This window comes from Labrus bergylta, chromosome 5, assembly GCF_963930695.1.
Source record: "Labrus bergylta chromosome 5, fLabBer1.1, whole genome shotgun sequence".
NCBI classification, from domain to species: Eukaryota; Metazoa; Chordata; class Actinopteri; order Labriformes; family Labridae; genus Labrus; species Labrus bergylta.
The window spans coordinates 16,946,627-16,970,161 of NC_089199.1; the positions used below are offsets into that span (position 1 = coordinate 16,946,627).

The 23,535-nt window shown below is 40.4% G+C and overlaps 1 protein-coding gene across 2 annotated transcripts in view; it reads left to right on the top strand.

Annotated features, from left to right (window-relative positions):
• cdh4 (cadherin 4, type 1, R-cadherin (retinal)) overlaps nucleotides 1-23,535 on the top strand; it is a 198,150-nt gene that overhangs the window by 82,063 nt on the left and 92,552 nt on the right. For both annotated transcript variants that reach the window (XM_029277329.2, XM_029277330.2), the window contains exon 3: nucleotides 2,705-2,728. In XM_029277329.2, coding sequence (XP_029133162.1) covers nucleotides 2,705-2,728 — 24 coding nt within the window. The remainder of the gene's footprint in view (nucleotides 1-2,704; nucleotides 2,729-23,535) is intronic.

Genomic DNA, 23,535 nt, shown 5'->3' on the forward strand with positions numbered 1-23,535 from the left:
CACTAAAAGTGGATTATTCATTAAAATCCCTAAATGTTTGTGGTGCACATAAATGTTAATGGGCCATAAATTAAATACATCATTTATTTGGCTCACTAAAGAGGCTCGGATGTTCACGTTAGCTCCAAATATTTTCTGAGACGACAAATCATGCATCAGTAATGTGGGTTCTGGGCTGCGGTCTAATTTGGCTGTTAAGCTATGTGCAGTGTTGAAAACACTGAAACCTGTTGCAGAGAGGCTGTGGACGGATGCCCAGCTACTCAATGGGGGGGTGTCTCACATACAAACTGACAGACAAGTTGCATCATTTGGCGTGTGCATGTGCATTGTGGCTGTACGTGTGTTTGTGTTAGTGAGTAACCTTGGGAGGGCTAGCAGGGCAAGTGAAGAGAGAAGAAAAAGCAGCACTGCTCTGCGCCATATGCCAAATATGAGCCTGGCTGCCAATTTGTGGGGGATACTGGCAAGTGCTAGCAAGACTGAATTCTTGACAGAGGGAGATGAATAATTGAACATGTGCAGAGGGAAGTTCTGTTGGGATAGAGTAGGGTGCCTTTATACATGGAGAGGAGGAATGGAGACAGTCTTGGAGCAAAACTCTTATTTAGATAGTAATGTGTTTGCTTTTTGTAAACAAGTCAGAAAGTTGCAGAGATTTTAGGATAAATCTGAATTATGTTATGACATGAGTGGGGGGAAAAAAAACACTACTCACTGGAATTTATGCATTTTTATATCAACAACTACAACACAAAAAGACAAGAGCTGTCCTACAACGTTGCATCAAGCTGATAAAATTGAGTAAATGAATAAACATTTTAAATAAAATAAAATGGTAAAGATCATTACGTGTTTCTTAATCAATTCAGTTGAAGTATCCTCAAATGGGGTATGCATTTTCTTTGGTTTAGAATAATTTATCAGACAGTGTATCGATATCTGCCTTGGGTAAATGCAACAGCAGACCGAGCTTACGCTTCTAGTAAATTGCTTCAGACAGTGGTGCTCAGTACAGCCCGTTTTAAAAGATACATTATTTATCGCTTATATAGATCTAAAAAAAAGAGTCTTGAATCTAATTTTTGCAAGTGAAAAGAAAAATGTTGTTTACCATAGTGTCTGTATTGATTGTCTGGGCCTCAAATAAATGCCAGTGAGAGTTTTTTTGGCATGTTGACAATGTGTCTGTGTCAATACAAGCTGCCAAATGTGAGAATTACACTGTCATTACTATTCATGGCAGTGGTAAAGTGGTGATTATATGTGGGATATGAGGTACTTACCCATACGTCCCATATGTTAAATATTCCCAATTCATTCACGGCTATCATTTGTGGAAGTGTGTCAGCAATCAGCACATCACCCTCTTCATCAAATCTACTAAACAGATCCGTACAACATATGGTCTATCTTTCAGTGCTCCACATCCATGCTAGCAGTAATCTGTTCTACTATAGCCAGCACAGTCTGAGTGACATGCAGATGTCAGCATGCTGTCATACTCACAATGACATTGCTAATATTCTGAGGTTCAACAGGTTACGTGTTTGTTATCTGAGTTTCATGTGTTAACTAGTATTTGCTAACAAGGACCAAACATAAACTAAAGCTGAGGCTAACGAGTAAGTCATGTTTTGCTATTCAGGGATCGTTAACCAAAGTATTAAACACAAAAAGATGAATTATTAAAAAAGGCAAAGGATTGCCAACATTTTACAGTTCATCCTGGCAGGAACACCAGTGTATTGACCAAATGTCACAGGAATCGGATCAAAAGAAGTCAAGAAACGTTCTTCAAAGCGACAAATGTCAACCTGCAAGAGGAGTAGTCAAACAGAGCCAAAAGGATTCGATCCAGAAGTTTTTCAAAAGTTTTAGTCCAACAAAAGTGTTGGACTGGTAACAAAACTACTCAGATGAGAGAGAAGCTTTGGAACTCAAGAGAGCCTTTACTTATCTCTTACATTCATTTTCTTTATTCTCACTACTGGGATACTGGGACCCAGTATTCAGGAACCATGTTCATTTGATCAGACTTTGTATTTTTCTAAGTTTCAGTCAGCTTCAAGGCCTCCTAATTATTATTATTTTAATTAAAAATAAGCAATCGAGATAGCTTCTAATCAGATCTCCCAATGCTGGAGGACATGAGGAGGGCAGACAACCAGGAGAGAGATGTCAAACTCTCCTCCACTGCCTCTCCTCTTTCTTTTACCAGGCTGTGGTGCCAAGGTCTGAATTAATACCTCCCACACAAAAACTGTACACAAGTGTGTGCATATGCAATATTCCCCAATTCTCCTGTGTTTTATCGACTGAGTACAAGAACAATATAGATATCACAACAAGTGTTTGAAGATAATGATGAATCCCATTGCTGGAGGCAATGACAAGAGGTAAAAGAGTGAAAACAAACAGTATTCTGGTTAAATGGTGCTGCCTGGATAATAGACAGAGACAAATATGAGCATCTACGCGGTTGTGACAGCAAATTTTCTCCAGTAGCAGCTCTATGTTCTGTAAATGTTACTGTCCGACTATAGGCTGTGACTTCCCATTAATCCTCAGAAATTGATCTGTTTTGTTCCCGATGTTTAACTGTGACTCCAGTCCAGCGGTGCCACTTTTACTGAAACCTGTGATGTTCTAATCATCTTCTCCCTCCTCTTTTCTCCCTTTTCTCTTTCTCTCCTGGTGACAGATACCACCCTGTCCAGCGAGCGTGGTGAGTACTGCAGCCACATGCACTCTTGATTCAGAGCCATCTGTGCTCTGGACTCTGCCAGCCACAGTGGATTGGCTGATTGTGTTGATGTGGAAGGAACCATTCTCAAATGTTAGCGACAGTGGGGGGAGTCCAGTCTAAAACACTGTTTGCATCACCAGGAAGCTATTTTCTTGTTCATCACATTGCATGTCACAGCAAATGCTGAAACGATGGGGAAAATATCAGGCGAAGGCAATTATGAAAGCAGCATCCACAGACCCATGTGGCCAATCAGAATTTAAATTAAGCATATTTTCTCTGCATGCTTTTTGCATCGACCTACTTAGTCAATTTACCCCCTTTTGACTCCAATAGTATTCAATAAGGAGCCAATAAGGAGTATCATTTTCACTTTGTTTCATCCCAGCTTTATTGTAAGACTGTGAAGTCCTACATAGAGAGTAAATGCAATCGCCCCCTCAGCCTCTCTTTTCATTTTATTTTCAATTTGACTCCCCTCTGTTGTGCTGTTATTAATGGCTTCCTTGGCTTGAAGGAGCACTTTAATCACTTTATCACACCAGTTGAAAGAGAGCCAATCTACAGTATTCTTTTTCATGTCTTCGTTTTTTTTTTGGGCATTGGTTCGTGTATGTGTGTGTGGCCAAACACTTGATTTGCCCTGCCAGCATCATGAGAGCACCTCCTGTGTCATCCTATATTCTTGTGTAATGCTGCTTTGTGTGCTTATAGATGCTCCCACTGCACATTTCTCCATTCCATCAGAGTTTCAGTGTGGTACTGTGACAAATACTGATCTTGCTGAACTTGCTCTCCCCTCTATGAAGGATGATGTTTTGGGGGTGAAATTGTCTCTCTAAATTGGTGTGGTGGCATCACACGGTGTAGACAAAACACTTCACGCTGTGTGTCTGGTCTCTGAAACCTCAAGGAAAGGGGAGGGCAGGGAAGTGTAAAGTTGTGGTTCAGATCAAGCGCCCAGAGTGTATTTTCTTATGCCTGGTTAAGCCCCATCCACTGGTGGAGGAAACATTGACAAGCAGCACAGAGAGGCTTCAGTGATCAATTTTTCATTGCCATTTTTACAATTCGAGTCGGGCCTGGACAGACACAAGGAAATAAGAATTAACAATAGACAAAGATTTATATTCATCCTGACAGTTTCCTTTTATTCTGACCTAATCTCTTCATTTCTTAAAAGCCCCCCAACTCTCACATTGAAACACCCTAATGAGTTTTCCCTTCTCCCACACCTCCAAACTGTCTCTGTGTTGCTGAGTAGTCAAATAATGTGAATGACGTTCCCCAATGAAAGGTGAAAAAGAAGACTGAAGTAATAAATTGAATGAAATGCAGATGAGAGAGTGAGAGGAGAAGGTGTTGGTGCAAGGTCTTTGTGCCCTTGGTCTTTTTTATGAAACATAGCCATGAAGAAGTTGTCCGGTAGACTGTTCATCAATCACCAGAGCTTCTTTCACGCCGTTCAGTTTCTTTTTTTCATGCATGTTGTGTTGGTGTTTTGGGAAGCATATGAATGTACAGTATATATCCTTGCAGTGCAAGACAGTACATTTCTGAGCTCACTGAGTGTGTCTTCCTCTGCTTAACAAGCTCCTCTCTGCCCCTCTGCAGTGATGGGGTGTGTTTGCAGCCGGCTGATAGGCCTCCTCGATGTGAAGTGGCTGCCGGCGCATCCACTCCTTGCTTAATTGGCTGTACCTGAGGCAAGAGGGCAAGGTGTAATTGCGATAAGAGAAAACGCTGTGCTTCGCTGGTTTTAGGGTCCTTATCTATGGTCCCCGGATTGATTATGGTTTTTCTGCCAGCCGTGCAAATTGTTCAACCCCATCAACTGCACTGGAAACCAGCTTAACCCTCTCCTGACCAGACCGCATTGCACATTGGCAAACTATAAACCAGCCTGTGCATGTACTGTTATTAAGCTACAATAATCTGACCACTGGCTGTCCACTCGGATCTCTACTGGTTGAGTGCACAAAAAAAGGGTTTCATTCTTCTTATTTTTTTTCTCGCCAAAGGCAAGATGGATTAGATACAGTACAGTTAAGCATCTGGTGTGCCAATGAATGTCTTTTTATATTCAAACTGAGAAAGGCAGTACTCACAGTACATTGCAGTATCTCCCTGTAGTAATTTTCATCACATTAAAAATAATCATCCGTCAACCTCTGCATGCCAAAACAAATTAAAGCAATTGTTTTTGACTTTTGACATGACTTATTCAGTGCACTGGGATTCAAGATCATTACCACTCTGATGTCTGTTTGCCAGCTGTGAAGCTGGAGCCAATAGCTTTCTTTTTTCAGAAATAGGAAACGTGGGTTTACCCATCTCCTGGTTTTTTCCCCAAAAATATAAAATCGATGTACAAGGACCGCTAAACTTGCTGATCTTTCACATGTGTTATCTGGAGTGTTTTAGCCTCAAAGAATGGCACCTGGATGTCATTGTGCCTTTGGACTTTTATATCTTAGCTCTGAAGCAATTTTGCAAACGCTTTAGAACCATGATATCTTTTACCCTCTGCTTCCGGTCTTAATGCGAGGCTTCAGGTTAAACACCTGCTGGCTGTAACTTCATTATTACCACTCATTTAACTCTTGGCAAGAAGGCAAGAGCGGATTTCCAAAATGTTGAATCATTCCTCCAACTATAGAGTATATTTTCTGATGTAATAAAACCACTGCACAGATGCACCTACTGAAACACTTCGTCTCCCTGTCATTTTATCAGTGTCTCCCCACCCCTTCCTTCCTTTCTTTCTTTCATTGGTTTTGAGAGGTTGGGGCCGAAGGAGCAGCTAATGGGCTGTGAAATGTCTCCAAAGCTAAGGCAACAACAAAAGCTAATGTCTCAGAGCCCCACTGAAACAACAGAAGTGGCGAACAACCCTGACAGTGCAAAGAGAAAAAAAAGGGAAGAGAAAACATCCTGGCTTTCCTCTTATGTGTCAGAGAGACCATTTCTGTCAGCCTAATTGAAGTAAAGCTTTCCTAGTAGCCTTGGTAAAATGGTGTAATTGCCTGTTGGAATAGATCGGACTATAATGTTGGCTGCACTCTACAGGGTTTCTTCTCCTGAACGGAGACAACACTGTTTCGATATTCGCTGTTTCTGCATAGCACTATGCTGAGTAAAGCAAATTCAAGGCTCAAGGATAAAGACAGGACAGTTTAAAATATTACAGTGGGCTATTTTAACCTGACGGGTTGATTCACCAACATGGAACCCTGAAAACGTTAGCTCAAAGTTGTTTCAACAGCTTACCCTTTGTGCTGCTAAGTCGAACATGTGAAAATTTCAAATTTATCCTACTTATTAATCCAAACAAAAACATGTCAATAACAGACTAAGATGGCAGTGTAAGCATTACATGCCATTCCAAGAAGCTGGATAGAATGCGATTCCTGATCATGCCTAAGCTTTTCTCTCTACAATGTGCTGCCGTGTGTGACCCCTTCCTGCTTTTCTTCCCTCTTAGAACCAATTAAAGCTGTTTTCTGCAGCAGATCTTGAGCTGATGAAGACAGCCACCAAGAGCTCTTGAAGTCAAGTCGCACAGGACCTGTATGGCAGATGATTTGTGCAAGAGCATGTGCAAAGAGAAAAAGTAGCAAAGAAACAAACAAACAAACAAGCAAAAAAATGGCAGCCTGTCTCAGTGAGGAGCCACTATTTTCGACCCAATTTAAGACTTACCATTTTCAAAATTTCAAACTTTTCCTCTAAAATGCAGTCAGACCTGCAGAGGAGCAGAGAAAACATGAGATCTTATACCGTGGAGAATTTTTCCACACCATCTTCCAAAACTATCGAGACAACTTTAGTCTGAGCCAGGGGAAAAAGAGCTGGGAGCTGCTTGATCTCCCATCTTTGACCAGTTCTCCCAGCTGAATGGAGACAAGCTTTGCTCTCGTCTTTTGCTACAAAGGCAGAGACGGCAGGGAGTGAAGGCACAGAGAACTGTGCCTAATGGCAGACTTTCCTCAGTGGATTACATGTTTCCAAAATATAGGGCTTGATCAGTATTTTTCTAGTGAAAAGCCTCACTTTCTGATGCAGATGAGTGCAGACAGAAAACTAGTTTGAACCAATGGTATCCAACTCTTTGTGCAGAGTTTCAAAGCACACAAACATGAAAATAGAGATCGAACACAATACAAGCCTTTCTTCTCAGCCGGACCACTTTGCTGAACAGGATGTTTTCCCATCACCTATGGTCACTTGTCCTTTAGACCGGCAAGTTCTGTGAAAATAGCATATTGAGTCAATTTACATCATTGTAAAAAGGGAAAAAAAGAAAAATAAATCACAATTTTCGAGTGAAGTATTTGAAATCATGAACCCAGCAGAGTTGGGATGACATTTTTCCTAACTTTCACGTTTGATTAGCCACATTAAATTCAAATCGGTACTTTGGAAAATAAGCCGCTGGTTCTACACACCAAATATTGAGCTTTCCCTGTAACTGCATGTTTGGATGACCGTTGTCTTCAGCTCCTAGTTTAGAATAACAAACAAATTATGGTTAACTTAACTTATGAGTGCTGTCCACTGGCTAGGTGTAATAGCTATCTTGTCAGCACTGCAAACGGAGCTTGTAATTTGGTTGAAAAAACCCTATAAGCTGCTAGCAAAAGAGGTATTGAGACACTGCCTGTCACTTTATTTTTTTCAGCTTTTATGACTTGTCAAAAACATCCAAATTGCAATCTTTAGTCTGCTGGTCAACGCGCTGCCTGCATTTTATTCTGCCTTGAATCAAGTTTGAGTGCATACGTAGCTGTTTTTTAACTATTTTGATCTTTGCTGATTAATCGGAATAATAGACATTTCCATCCAATTTGTTTTAGTACTGGGTCAGTCCAAAACCAGCTGTGGAGACAAAGGGGCGGGATGGATTACAGCCGCTGCTCAGCTGCTTTATGATCAATTACAAATGGTATATGGACTTTATCTTGTATAGCACCTTTCTAGTTTTCTGAATACTCAAAACACTTTTACACTGCAGGTCACACCTGCCCATTCACACGCTGATGACGTAGGCTGCTATGTAAAGTATCCATCATTATTAACTTACACCACCTATGACATCAACCATTCTACAACATATTTTGCTGTAAAAATAGGGCAGTGGTCCATTGATATCTAAAAAACCTAACCCTTTCATTGTCCACAATGGTAATTACACTTGTTTTGATGCACCAACCATAATTTTAGCAAGAAACAAAGAAATACTGTTTCTTTTAGGGGGACTTTTGGAGTCTGTGGTTGTGTATTTATACCGACCATTACAGCCTACTCAGGCACATTCCCATACTATTTCAGCCATGGTGTATACTTGACCAATTAGTTCACGCTTCATTTTCACACCCCTACTGGGACTAATGAATCTACATTACTGGGTTAATTGTACCAACATTATGTGATATTATGGGGAACAGGAAATGGCAGAGCCCACTTTAGTATCTCTCCCTTCCATCATCACCTTCCCGCTGAGGGAGACTTTCCCCTCTTCAGCTCTTTCTCCATCCCTTTATATGTCTCTCCTTTCCCATCCGCTTGGTACTCTCAGACACATCCTCCCCTTCTCTCAGTGAAGAGGCTGGATGCCAAAGAAGCATTAAGGGCCTGGGAGACAAGGCTGGTCCAGGCAAATCCCTGCACAAATTAGAGTGTAGAGACCATTATTAAAGCCAATTGCCACTGCCTGCTACCAACAGTTAAATTACAATGTCTCTTGAACAAAAAGGCGAGCGGTTTTTATTACCCTCCTTTTGCTTCTCTGGCGGAGCTGTGCACTGAAGCGAGTGCAGCTTTGGAACTGTGTCATTCCTCAGGATCTGGGGTGGAATTATAATGTACTACGAAGCTGACACTCACATGAGGCCTGGCCCTCAAAGAGGCACGCTCATGATTGGCACTCGGGTTTGCACAAAGAACATTAAGATTCTTCGTTTTGGAAATAAAATGCCTGTTTTTTTCCCCCCTCACATTTCACCTCAGATGCTCAGCTTCTCAAAGACACACAAAATACTCCAGTTTTCTTTCATGTGGAGTATACTGAGGCGATTTTCTGTGGCTGGCTTTTAACTCTTGCATTTGGTGCTTTTCTCTGTCAAATGTGTATTCCAGCATGAGCGATTTTCCTGTCAATCACAACTACCTCGAAGTGTTTTTAATGCAGATTACTTATACTGTGAGGAAATACTGGATTCAGTGTGTGCACAAATGAGTGTCCATAATGCAGTGTGTGTGTGTGTATGTGCATACCAGACACTTCATGTTATAAGTACTAATCTGTCACTTCTATAAGATTACTGCTTTAGCTGACTACATGTGGTGCATGTCAACATCCTAGCTGACAAAACCTGCTGAGTTCATGTTTCTTTGACGTTTATTCCATCTCTTCCCTCCATGTTACCATATTACTTAATTGACCCAAACTTTCAGGCACACTTTGTATGGCACATTCACTCTCACTGGGCCTTTTTACATTGACAACTTGACACTGTTAACACATTTACTGCTTATTTACGCTTTAAAGCAGACACCACTAAATGATGAAAAATCCCTGCTATATTGTTACAATTAAGTGCATTTCAGATGTTCATGTCAACATAAAGACCTCTTTTTTAAACTTTTAAATACCAAAAAGTGAAGCGCTACCTAATGATGGTGAAAAAAAGGCTGTCAAACACAGGATGTTCCTTATTTAATCTTGTGCTTAGACACTAGAAATAGCTGCAAGACTTCACTGTAATGCAATGCAAAGTCTTACCACATAGTTTTACGGAGGCAGAGGAACTGAACTGTGAAACACTCAGTAAAGTATTCTCCCTGGAACAGAAAAATGAAATGAGTGTTTTCTGTGAAGTATGAAGAGGCATTTTTTTTTCTCACCTATGACGAACTCTAATTCCTTCTGCTCCCTAGTCACACAACTGTCAGAACCACTTTAGTGTTACAATTTTATCCCTGATCATCCAAAAAAAAGCACATTCACTTCCACCTGAGTCAGACACGCAGGGTGTTATATGGCATGAATAGAAGAAAGACAGAACCTGGCCTTCTGGATGCAAGGTGCCGATTTATTTGAATAAGAAGATGTGACTATTTGTTGAGTAAGAACAGAATATGCTTTTTAAAGTGCACTAAAGAGTTTGTCTTCTAAACAAATGTCAACCTCAGTCTCATAATTGTTTGAGTTTTTCCTGCAGTATTTGTGAATGTTCTTTTTACAATCTTTGCCACTTTTTGTTCATTCAGCTATGGTTTGTATGCGACTGCAGCAGATTTGGTCATTGTCATCATTTCGATGCTAAAAACATACGCTAACTGGAAGGCTCTATGGATTGAAATGCTAGCAGAGTTTTAAATAATTCATGCTAACAGGGCTACTAGCTGTCTGCAGACTCTTCTTCTGTTTTTTCCTGAAATTTTAAAGCCAACACAAAGAAATTACACAATTATCTCTTATATTTGAATGAAAACAGTTTGCACTCTTTCCTCTGAATGTTGCAACTTAACACTTCAACCAAAGGTTTGTGCAGAGTGCATTGTTTATGACATCTTTATCTCCCATACGTTGAGACCGATACGTGCTAGTTGTCAAAAATATTCTGTTTGTTGTTGTACAGTAGGTGTTAAAATTTTATAAGCTGGATTTGTTCTACAAACGTCTTTTTTTTTTTACTGACCTAAAACGGCCCCCTTTGTTCACCTTTCTTAATCCTTCATCATCGCTTTCATGCCCGACCATAACAATGCCCCAATTCATTTTGAATTGATTGTACTGTTCCGCTCCACTGATATTTTTCATTTTAGGGCCGAAGGAATGACAGCCTATTGCTGGCTCAACCTTTTCCAAACAGCGCCTGAACAAACTGTTTTTCTTCACCCCACTCCTACAACTCCATCACTCCCGAGTCCCGCCCTCGCCCACTCTGTAGATTAGCTCTGCACTGTGCAAGCGGAAGAATGAGGCCAGCGAGAATCAAACATTAATCAGCTGCTGTTTATAAGACAGAGGGAGCACGTGCACTCTCTGGGACCCCCTCCTTCCTGGCCTTAGCCTGCCCTACCACCGAATGTTAATGTGACTGCCATTACTCATTTATGAGCTGCCCGCTGCTCTCTGCCCACAGCGTAGTGTCCGGGCTGGAGCTGGCATGGCCGGCACTGCAGGTGGACATCTGTGCCAAGGCAATCAGTGGCACCACCAGCATTGTCTGGTTTTTAAAAGTCCGGGTTGGGTGGTCTTTGATGCTTAACTGTATTTTTTTATTGGCACAGCATTTTTGAATATGAACACTAGGTAGGCTGATATATAGCGTAAAATAACACAATTAGAAAGCAACACTGTCATCAAAAATGAAAGGTTCACTTATCACATAATACTAAACGTAAGCTGTCCAATTCTTCCGGAGCAAATGGGCAGTGTGATATGATATATTCACATTTAGACTGCTGTAATTGGACATAAATCTTGCTAAATTGCCTCCATGGTGAGTCTAAGCACCTGGATATGTGCAGAGAGGCAGCTTTGAAGAGTTAGAGCTGAGTGGTTCTCGGTATCCAGGACACCGAGCGCAGCAGGAGCCATTCTTATTCTTAGCGACATCAATAAAGGCACAAGTCTGCACAAGGTGAGATACACAGACACCCTCTACTGACAGTGTGTGAAGAGTTGCCATCAGTGTCAGGTAGCGAGTCAGAAACTAATGAAGGCAGGAGAATGGTCCTGCTGTGTGTGTGTAAAGAGTGTAAAGATAAAGAGTGAGAAAGAGAGTGAAAGGGAGAAAGGTGTAGATTGAATGTACCTGTGCTGCTGGAAGCTTTGTGTCACAGCCACACTGAAAGGTGTTGCTTAGTGTGAAGTGGCTTGTGATCTGGGTACCAGCGTATTGTCACGCGATCCTGTTTCCCAGATGGCTTTGCTCTTTGCCTCACCTTTTCCCCCATGGTGCTGCTGCTTCAATAGAACGGAGTGGATACAGTCCAGTGAAGCCTTCACTGTTTCCATGCATGTTTAATGTCTGTACTGGAGTTACTACAGATGGCACTCTCCAGCAAATGTCAACAAATTTTGCATTGATGTTACTCTGTTCAGTGCCTCATACAAAAAGGTTAACTTTTGAACATATGGGGAGCTTTAACCACACGCTTTACACGCTGAATATTTTAAATATAATCAGCCATCAGTGGAATAACTCTGCTTATAACTGCCACTTTTTGCACATGAGGAAAGGGTGCACAAACAGAGTTTCATGTTTATTTTAAGAAAACGCCCGAGGAGGATGTCTTCTCCTTCATCTCTATCTTGCCTATGGAGCCTCATATATTTGTGGCCCTGGGGGTATTCCCAGCATGCAGCAGAAACAGGAAGTGTGTAGCCTGTGGCTAAAAGGTAGATACTTCTACCAGAGTGTTACACAGCACACATACACACATGTATACTTCACTCCTATGGGAGTGCTAATCCCCCAGAGATGAAAGAAGACTCCCAACTGCTCTCTGATCCCTGTGTCCTGCTGCGGCGCCTCATTTGGTGCCTGTCGGAGAGAGACCAGTCCAGTTGATGCTCCCACACATGGCGCCCTTGACCAGAGCACAGATGTGACTTAGGCCAAGCCCCATGCTGATCCAGAAAGTTCCCTATTAGAAATCGATGTCCGTTTGACGCCCCTTTCATTCAAGCCTTCTTTGTGGTGTGTCTGTATCGCCGTGGAGAGAGGAAGAAAAAAGAAGGGCAGGGAGAGATAGAGGCAGGGAGACAGAGAGTGTGTGCCTGTGTGCATACTGAAGACCCCATCACACCTCCTTGAATCATGGTGTTTCCTCATGGGAAGCCAGGCGTTAATGCCAGATTAACTATCTCCTCTTCATTATAAGAAACAGAGTCCTCTGCTCATCCTTGATTCTTTGAAGTGGTGCAAAAGTTCACTCAGAGTCCATTGACTAAGTCTGTGTTTATTGTATGTGTGTGTGTGTGTGTGTGTGTGTGTGTCTACCTTTTAACCGGTATAGAGAAGCATTTGTGTACATGTATGTACAGCCAGCATGATTGTGTACCTCTGGACCACCGTCACAACAAAGAGAATGCTTTGATAAATACACTTCAACACCATTAAATGTGGAGGAAGAGAGGCGAATCTTTCCTGAAAGCTGTTTCAACTTCCATGAGGATGAACTGATGATTAACCTCCTGTGCTCTGTCATACTAAGAGCAGCTGCGGCTGCTGACTGATGTAGGTCTTTGTTGTAGTTCTCCTCAATGTCATGAATTTTAAAGAACAGATAATAAAACCCAAGGGCCCTTATTCAGCACAACAGCCCTTCATAAGGAAATTGCCATCCTATACCCTCTACGTTTAATCACAAATACAGTCCAGATGGCTATCTTCACTTCTGATTACATCCTTAATTCGCTGCTTGACTGCAAACTGAAATAGGAAGTTTTTCTCCGAAAAGGAAATAAAACAATCAGCAGGAAGGTATTTCTCAAGGTGTCCCTGTAAAGGATCTTTTATGCACCTGAATCCTACGTTAAAGCCAATTCTGTTTCTAAAAGCCAAAGGTGAATAAAATCCTACAGCACAGTGTTTTTATACAGATGTTTGAAGAGAGAGGAGAGAGCTGAAGCGCTGACTGCAAAGTCATGTTGTTCAGAGGAAAATGCATTTTTAAATGTTACACTCATAATTGCATGTTAATTTGATATGTTAATTTGGCCTCTGTAACACTAATGTCTGTTACAGTTACACAGTTCATCAAAGTAGATAACGCTGGATGGTTCTGGATGTGTGAACCCATTTCCAGTCTAAGGGATTCATATTGATGTTCTATGTGTTTGCTGTAGTGTTCTAAGTTATTGTTCCACGTTCTGAGAAACACAGATTTCTTATGTCTCTGTGTGGCTCTGTCCAAGAGCAAACGTTTTCCATGGCAGAAATGATCCAGCATTATGCAAAAGGTACTTTTTCAAACCTCAGCTCTTTTACTGATAGATTTGAGCTGTAAAACTTCTGGATTATGTTTTTGAACACCAGAATAGCCATACCAGATGTTTCCAGGTTCCAGGTCTCTATTCCAAACTTAGCTAATGGGCTGTAGGCTTCCAGCTAATAATTTAGTGGTAAAATATGAGAGTAAAAGCAAAATTTTCAGTAAACTTTCAGCAAAAAAACAAACATTTCACAGCTTGAGGAATATGAAAGACTGGTGCAACTTTGTATCCTTGCCTTATTGTGGATATTATGACCATAACACTTAATTTGAGAACAACATTTTAATATCCCTGCATCTCAGTTCTCTTGCTGTCTCCTTGCTCAAACTAGTAGTTTAGGACCTGCCATGTTAACAATAATTCCAGAGCTCTCATTACTGAAATGAGGAGAGAGCGGAGAGAAATTTGATGAGCGAGGAGCCAGGATAAGCGACAAAAGGCTTCACAAAGTGTTTTTACTGACAGACACGCCCCTTACTGTATATTACGTCTTGTTCAGAGCAGCAGGAAACCACGTGTGTAAAGACTTTAGTAGGTTTAGTACGAACATCCAACATCGTAACATTATATGGATGTACTTAAAAATGGATCAGGATAATAGATCCCCTTTAAGAACAAACTATCAATCATAAGTTCAAAGAATGCAAGGAAAGGAAGTGTGGGATGCATGGATGCAATTCCAGGGAACTGAGACATAGCATATGAAGTTGTGGTACAAAGCAAAATGATTGCAACATGTCTGCTGTAAGAGTCAACTTAATAGCATGAAGTAGTTTAAGACTTGTATCCCATTATGCCAAGCAGATTAACGCTATTAAAAACTCTCCTGTTTCACCTTTGCGAAACAAACTGCACTACTTCAATGTGCTTCCAAAACAGGTGACAGATGTAAAAGGACACCTTTGCAAGCGTATAAATAACAATGGTGACTGTTCAGGCTGTGTAGAACACATGGGGGTCACCTCGGCACAAGTAGGGCAATGTTGTCCATGGAGGATTGGGCTTCATCGCGCCTCCACCTAACCAGAAATCCTACCATCAGCAGGTTCAGAGCAGGTACCGCATGGTTAATATTTAGGACAGAGAACACTGAGCGTTAGTTTTCCCTCAGGCTCTCCTTTCTTGCCTCCCTGGTGCCAGCACCTGTGACAGGTGTCTTTTCAGCACGCTATGTGATAAATGAAAGTCTGTTAGTCTGAGGTAGAAAACAAAATGCACCCTGTAGGGGTAACAAATAAAAACAGGTCTCCCAAACGTCTTCAACTGGATTAATCAAATGGCTAAAGGTGCCTCGGGGGTTCAGCCATTTGTGAGGAAAAAAAAAAACACACACTATTAATCCCTCATTAAAATCTCCACCATGGACAACAACATCACCTTGTGCAGTTTTGCAGCATGGCTTTTGCTTCTGCTCCCTTTTATGAGCATCGTGAATTGTGCAGAAAAATGTGACAAAATACATTTGAATTAACAATGTACGTTTTCTCGTAGGTGATGACTATTTGTGTTGGCACATATTGCAAAAATAAAACCCCACTTAACCTCCTTATATAAGTGTGTTTAGTTGTCGTCATTACTGCAGGAGTTAATGATGCTGAGCGAGATGGGCTTAGAGTTGGCTGGAGGGACACAAGACGTGTACCTGTCTTCTCATGAGACTCTCATTAAGCAGCACTGAGTTCACATCACATTTCATCACTGCATGGGTCCACAGAGGACTACATTAGCTTTGTATTTACATAGGAGTAAAGGCACATGCAAGTATATGTACTGCAGGGCTCAAAGGCAGATGCCTCAACAGTTTTGTCAAAGAGATGAAACAAGCGTAGTGATTGGAGGGTTCAGGTAGATCGAAGCTGGTAGATTTTAAATTGTAGAGAAAAAACATTGTCACCGCAGACACGCTGTGTGTCCCACTGTGATGATAACACTATCTGAGGGATCAAATTCAACCCACACTAAAGTTATAGCTAAATCAAAGTGCGCGCGTTACTTTATCGATGCCATTTTATCTGCTTCATGTGTTTCCATCTGTAATAATTGGAAAGTTGCTTAGCGTGCCATGGAAACCGACGGTCTTCCTCAAATGATCACGGAAATGGACATTTTTATCCATAAAAGTAGGCAATTATGAAAAAAACATCATGGCAATTCATTTTAAGACATCGAAGTTAATCCGTATGTACACATGCACACACTTGGACACACACAAACACGCAAACATATTCCCTTTCCTGTCCACCCACACACAAATTCACCTGGTAGAACAGAGTGACCTCGTTCTGCCAAAACCCTTCAGTCATCCTCAGTGCGCTTTCTCTCTCTCTCTCTCTCTCTCTCTCTCTCTCTCTCTCCTCTCTCTCTCTCTACCTCTCTCTCTCTCTCTCTCCTCTCTCTCTTACACACACACACACAAAACGTTGCCGCTCTCTCAGCAGTGTTGAGCACAGGCTCCGAGCGAGCACGCTCCATCAGCGGACCTGTTAAGTGATTAGCTCAAAACTGCACGCTGCTATTTAAGCATTCTCATAAAACCTATTGCGTCCTGTACATCTCAGATGCGCAGGAGGTTAGCGGACACTGCGGCAGCGGATGATCTCATCAATGAGAAGTTAAAGAGGTTATTTCCAGGAGTGTTTCCTGATAGGTCTGACAGCCATGTTGGGATCCAGAGGGCAACAAAATATCAAGCTGGCTAAAAATGTTTGACCGAGCATGTCAGGATTTTGAGATGAATTCATGAATTTAGCATGTCAAGAGAAAGAACATGATTGTTCACATGTGCATGAATGCTCCTACAGTCATACACGGACATTTTAAGAGGCTTTGGCTCAGTTTAAAAATGTGCACCCCCTTAGGAAGGCCCCCTTGGCTCCTCCTGATATAAACACACAAGTATACTTGTGCATTTGACGGTTCATGGATGAAAGAAACACTCTGCTCCAAATATAGAATAGAAGTGTTTTAGTTGTAGGAGGGAAATGTATGCTTAATTAAACCTGCTTTTTAAAAAGTCGCACGTTATCATGTTAATCAAAATATCCACTTCTTAACCTGTTGTTTAATTAAACCATGCAATGTTTAAAGAACTCCTTCTTCAGCTGCCTCTCTCTCGCTGCCTTTTCTCTTTTGGAGTGATACTTTAAACATATCACTCCAATGACGCTTCATTATCAACTGCACTTAACCTCAGCTAAATATAATGACTAGCCTGTAATAGTGTTTAGCAAAGTTTCTTTTGTGTGGGCATGAATGTATTGCTGTATTTCAGTGCATATTTCAGGAACTCTTTTGGTATGCAGATTGTTACTGTGGGATCTGGAGGACTCCTGCTTTTTTATTGTAAGACTACTTGCTGAATTCAATCAGAATCAGAAATCCTGTATTAATCCCAGGGGGAAATTCAGTAAATGCAGTGTCACATAACAGTACAAATTACCTGAGCACAAATTGAAAAAGTCAGTATCAGCTGAGTACAGCACCTACTTAAAGATGACGTTTCTCACACAGCCAAACCTGAATGCGATGACATCCTGATTTCTTCTCAGGGCACTGGCTTCAAGACTACCAGTTTTTGTTTATCATATCTAAACTGAGAGTTTAGATAAACTCTCAGTTTAATAAGCTCTCAGTTTAATAAACTCTCAGTTTAATAAGCTACCTGTGGTATTTCATGATTGTGTTTGTAGCTTTTTAACAACAATCTCAAATCTACTTTAGATTCCAATTACTGCACCTAAACATGGAGACAAGTGTATTATTTATTTCTAATCTCTCTCAGGCAATTAAAGGATAATGTAAAAATGGTGGAAAAAAGGCTGGATAAGGCGCTGTATTGTAGGAAAGTATCTTCAAATACAGATGCATATATATACCTTAACAAACGCCAATTACCGACCAAATAAAAAATAAATAATTTGGGGGAAATTCACAAAGAAAGGAGTGTGGCTGCTGAAAGTGCATCATTGCACCCGGTGTCTGCTTTGTCTAAGGATCCAATTCACAAAGCTTAAAGAGGGTATGTACATGACATCACAGCAGGCGGGAGTCACTGCAGCTACATCCAACAGCCTTCATTCAGCTGAACAGTGTCTCCGTTTCAGTAATCATTTCTTAATCATGGTCTCTGTGGGAAGTAAAGATCCTCAGCAGATAAAATATGTTTATAGAAACATTGGAATCGTGACGTTACATTAATAAAGCCAAAGGACAAAGCCGTGCAGTAACTGTAGCACATACTGTGTGCATCATTTTACAGAACCTGCATTCAGAAAGAGGTGACCTTTCCCTCCCACCCACTCAGATCGAGTGAAGGGGTTAGGTCCATTAGAAAAGAGATGAAACACGAGTGTCAGAATCAAAGGCAACATAGGCTTTGGAATGCATACCCTCTGTTGCGCCAATGATATTCAAGCGCAAACAAGCTCATAAAGTTCTTTTGCTCTGCGGACACTGATGTAGCTGACAAAGCAACAGAGTCCACCCTACAATGTTCTAAAGGTTATGTAGGCCTTTTTATCAATGCTATATGTAGCTCAACAGAATCAAGATGTCTTTGAAAGAGTGAACAAGAACATACTGCTGATCAGAAAACATAATGCAGCATTAATCACAAGGATGGAGATGCTAGTGGTTGTGTGCATACTATGCACCGTTCACAGGATATAAACGTCGCCACTATCTCCTACTGGCTTGAGGTGAATTCTCAGGATTATATCCTGCTGTGTTCTCACATCATCTTATGCGAAAAATAAACTCGTGGGCAGGCGGCAGGAGAAAAAGCTTGGCTGTTTGTGGTCATACAGGCAGCTCCTCCTGGAAATACTATTTTTCACTGTAGTTCATTTAAGAGCGTGTGTAAACGTTGCGTGTGATGTGTGAGGTGTCTTTAATTTTTCATTTGCTCACATTGAGAGAGTGATAAGAAGGCTTTGTGAACCAGGCCCTTTGTGTTTTTAACCTGTGTGATTGTGTTTTTATGGACCAGCACAAAGTCCATTAAGTGTTTGTTCAGCCAGTGTTCAAACCAAAGTATTACTTTAAGCTTGACATGTTAAATGACAATTTTAGATTTGTTGCCAATCTCGCTTTCGGTCTCTTTTCACTGTCTTATTTTCTTTCACAGTGTTTCACTTAGTCATTGTGCTGCTGAATTCCTCACAGTACGGGCTGTTGGGTTGTACATCTAAAATCCTTAAAGAATGAAGCTCACTTCAACTATTATCTGTGAATTTGTCAGGATTATGAAACACACTCTCAAAAACAAACCAGTAAAATGATATTAAGTACAAATATAATAATCAAAATAGAACTTTTAGAAAACGAAAAAGCAACAGGAATTTTTACCTGTAATTTCATAATGCACGCCATTTTATTCAGTCATGCATTAGTAGCCACTCTGGGATCTATTTAGGTCTTGCACATTTCACCATGAGCATGACTCCCCTCTTCAGCCCTCTCTCTTCAGTCTATTTTTATCTGATCACAGGATCCCTCATGTCCTTGCTAATTTTCATACTTTCCACTTTTTTTTTCTCCTTCTCTTCTCGTCCTTTTTATCTTCTCCTCACATCTCTTTTTACTAAATCCTCCCCGTCTTTCCTGTCCTCTTGGCTTTTCATTTTCCCCTTTATTGTTGCCTCCAAAGAGCTGTGACATACCGCTCAGGCTGCAGCGGCTTTCTGCGTTAATAACTGTGAACCTATTAACTGACAGAGATGCTCAGAGGAGAACCACTTGTCCTTAAATTATACATGATCACTCTTTCAATTTGTTCGCCCCCCCCCCCACCCTCTCTCTCTCTTTCAGTGTTTTTCTCATTTATTTCTCTCTCTAATGCTACTGTATAAGGTCAGCAATATCAACTTGTTAAAGGTCATACCAAAAATACAGCAGTAGTGGTGGTGAGAAAAAGATGAACAAACACATTTATACACAGCAGAACCAACAAGTGTTTTTCTTGGAGGAAAACACATTTTGTGTCTTTTCCTCTAATCTGTTGAGTCTCCATCTGCAGACATCTTTCCTGTGATTTCTCAAGTCCGTAAAAGTATTGTCATGTATCTACAGTAAACTGCATGTCATAGTCACTGTAAAAAAACTGTAATTTTTTATGTATTTGTTGTCTGAATTGAAGCCTGCAGAACCAAACTGCCAACGCTGTGCCGAAATAGTGCTAAAACAAAGGGGCTTGCTACTGGAAAAGTTCTGTGAATTTTTTCCGTTTACTGTAAATTTCGGGTCATTGTATTTTAGCTTGGTTTTTCTTCAAATTAGAAAAATCACATGGAGCAAATGTACCTGTCTGCTACAATGTATAGCCTATCGTTCCCTCTGGCCCAGTCCCCCAATAGAGCCAATATCTCCAGTGACCAATACACTTACTACTGACAAGTACCTCATATAACCACACTTCAAAAAACCCAACTATCCTTTTAATCTTGTTCTAAAAGTGTATTTTTAAAAACTTTACTTTCAACAATTTCTTACCTATATTTTATAGTTACAGGGTATTTCTAATTACTACATTGCTATTAATTTCTTTAAATCATATAACGTAATGTATTCAAGTTTGGTCCTTTCGTTTGGTCATTGCCTTTAATAATACACTTTATATTTATACTTAGAGGGCTTTGATTGGGTTTTTGGCCACTAGTTGTGCTATAGAGCAGTTTTTGTAATGACCACATTTATTCAAACATTCATGCTTTGCACGAAGGAAGGACAATCACCATGATTGTCAGACCTCAAGGATAAGGGCTCTTTTATGGTGAGAAGCACTGAATGTCAACATGGTATTTGTTTGTATGAAAAAATCCCTTGAGTACATTTCACCTTGGAAGGTCGGCATGTGTGCAACCTGCTGCAAGGCTGCAATTAAACCACCACCCGAGTGGTAGGAAAAGGATTCCTCACACTGCTATCTGATCCACATCAGACTCTCTGGTTGCTTTTCTTTATACATCACAAATTGATATATTAACATCTACAGCCTGTCAGCGGTTACTTGCACCTCAGTGTTCTGATTCAAAGCACATTCAATAATTTTTCGGCCAATACACATTTGAAAAATTTATGTAAATTGTGTGTTTCCATGCATTTGTGAAGGTCATTATAACACAGATAATATGTTTGCTTCGAGCACATGAGAACACTTCCCAAGGAAATCGATAACTCACTTTCACATATTCTATTAACATGAAGGCATCATATTTGATGCTGTGTGTGTGGGTGTGTCTGTGTGCAGAATGAGTAAGTGCAGAGCGATCACAGTAGCAACACCTCTCATATTTCTTTAACAAGGCAACACTCTTTTTCTTACCATGCAGACTTATGCGAGACGTAGAGCTCAAATTAGCTCCACTGCCGGAAGCAATATATGAACTAAGCTGATGAAAGGCAGTGTATGTGTAGGTAATTTTACTAGTTTTGAGTCAAATCAATTCTTAGCCTTTCGCCTGCGTGCATTGGTAGCCTGTCATACGCCTACATGTGAGGCTATTCTCGGCTATCTAATTTGATTTACCCTGCATTAAAGGATCTTATAAAAGGGTTACTTTGGATGTTCTGTTTCTATAGTGTTAACAACACTGAATACAAGTTGATCATTTGATAACAGGGATTTCCTTCTACAAACAACTTTTGCTTCATTATAAGTCCTTTCTCCTCTCTTTTTAAGTGAATTCTTCTTTGATGCTCCGTAACTGATCTTGGTTTGCAATCTCAGTCGTATGAAGTTTAAGAATTTGAATGTGACTTCCAAGATGTATGTTTTTTGTTAATCGAACACAATTACATCTGTACCCCAAGCTGCTAATACACAGGTCTCATGACTGAAAGATCGTCATCATGAAAGTGTCCGAAGAGAATCTCCCTCACAGTGGTGTCTCATTTGAGAGAAGCTCTGATATCCACAATCAGCCAGTTGAAACCCTTTTTGGGGTTCTAATCAGGACACCTTTCTCCCAGTGGAGGAAAAGAGACCCCTTTGTAGACCCACAACTGCTGAAGGGATTATATGTATATCTAGCCTGGTCTGGAAACTCCTGAGAATCCCACAGGAAGAGCTGGAGGTCACAGCTTTGTATGAAAGACATTTGAGCTACTACAGCTGATGTCATAACAACATGAAAGAATGGACAGACAGACAAAGATGAAGCTTGAAGAATTGTTAATTGCCACAAAAACACTTGACCACCTAAAAGCATTGTACTTATAATTAATGAAGTAGACCTTACGAGGAAGAGTAACTTTAAGTTATCAAGAGCAGGGGGCCATATAGCCTAATGGTTATGACGCAAAACCAGCCCGGGCCGTTTGCTGCGTGTCATCCCTCACTCTCTCCATCCAATGTTTCCTGTCTCTCTTCAGGTGTCCAATTTAATAAAGGGAAATATCACCTGAAGATATAACTAAGAAGTCATCAAGAGCTTCTGTCAAAAAACTAACAATGTAAAGCACATTGTGTCTAATCAAGGCTGATTAATAACCTCCTTCTGTATTTTAACTCATTTTGCCTTACACAAAAATAAGCTTGAAACCCACATTCAAATACTTTGCAAGCTTAGTAAAAAAAAAAAATGTTAAAAAATAAAAAAGTAATTGAAATCTCCCAGACTCAATGGTTGTTGTAAAGAACTCGGGCGGGGGGTGGGTAGTAGTGTGAGCACATTGATCAACATGGACTTGGCTTCACAAATCAGTACTATACAACCTATGTATGACTTGATTTAAATATCGCTTTAGGCTGTTTTGGTTGCTTTTAAGTAGTTAATGGAATTTTTGATTGATGTAAAACCGTATAGAATATTTACCCTTAAGTTTGTGTCGGTGGAGGAACTGAAAGTGCCTATAATCAATAATACTTTAAAAACACAACGCAGAAACAACCTTAAAATTGATGCTCTCACTAATGACACTTCAGTGAATGACGGAGCAGCTTAATGGAACTAAATTTGAGCTTCAGCTCATAGTTTCAGCTCAGTCTCCCTCATTGCTGTAAGCTGAAGCTGCTTTCAGTACTCTAAAACCTCCCTGTATACTCGGCCCAGAACCAAAGCTCAGTCAGACACAGATAAATCGTTTTTTTAAGATTTATTTTTGGGCTTTTTAGGCCTTTATCTAGAGACAGGACAGTGGTGATAACGTCAGTTTCTGTTCACAATTTAATTGTCAGGAAAAACTCCAGCTGAGTGTGAGAACACCAAACAGGATGTGTTACTGTTGCTGAAGAAAGCATTTGCATGCAAATTAAGTGAGAAAGTTTGATTTAATTAGTAACACACTACACTAAGGTACACAGATTTTACATAGCTACTGGGGGAAGAATTGGGAACTACTACCATTGGTTCATGGATAGATATGGTACACAAGGGTTTGCATGGTTTCTATTGGGTACACATAAGTTATAACTACTACTGAGTTTGAACTACCCAGTTTGCCCCACTTTGTTTTCTATTAAATCATCATTAGCTACTCTATAAAATTGAGTAGTTACTCATGGTAAACTGGTAGTTAGTACTCATTCCCCAGTAACTATGCAAAAGTCGTGTTCCTAATTATAAAGTGTTTACACTAAATAAAAAATGTAAGCAGTTAACTGTTGAAGCATTTTTCATTTTTTGCCTTAAAGAGCAAGTTTAGCAAAGAAGACATTTAATAAGTCACATATTTAAAAAAAAAAAAAAAAAAAAAAAAACTATACAGGAGCTGTGAACACTTATATAATTCCAGACAGGAACATGTTTTGAAAGCTTTGGTTAAAATTATTCAGTCA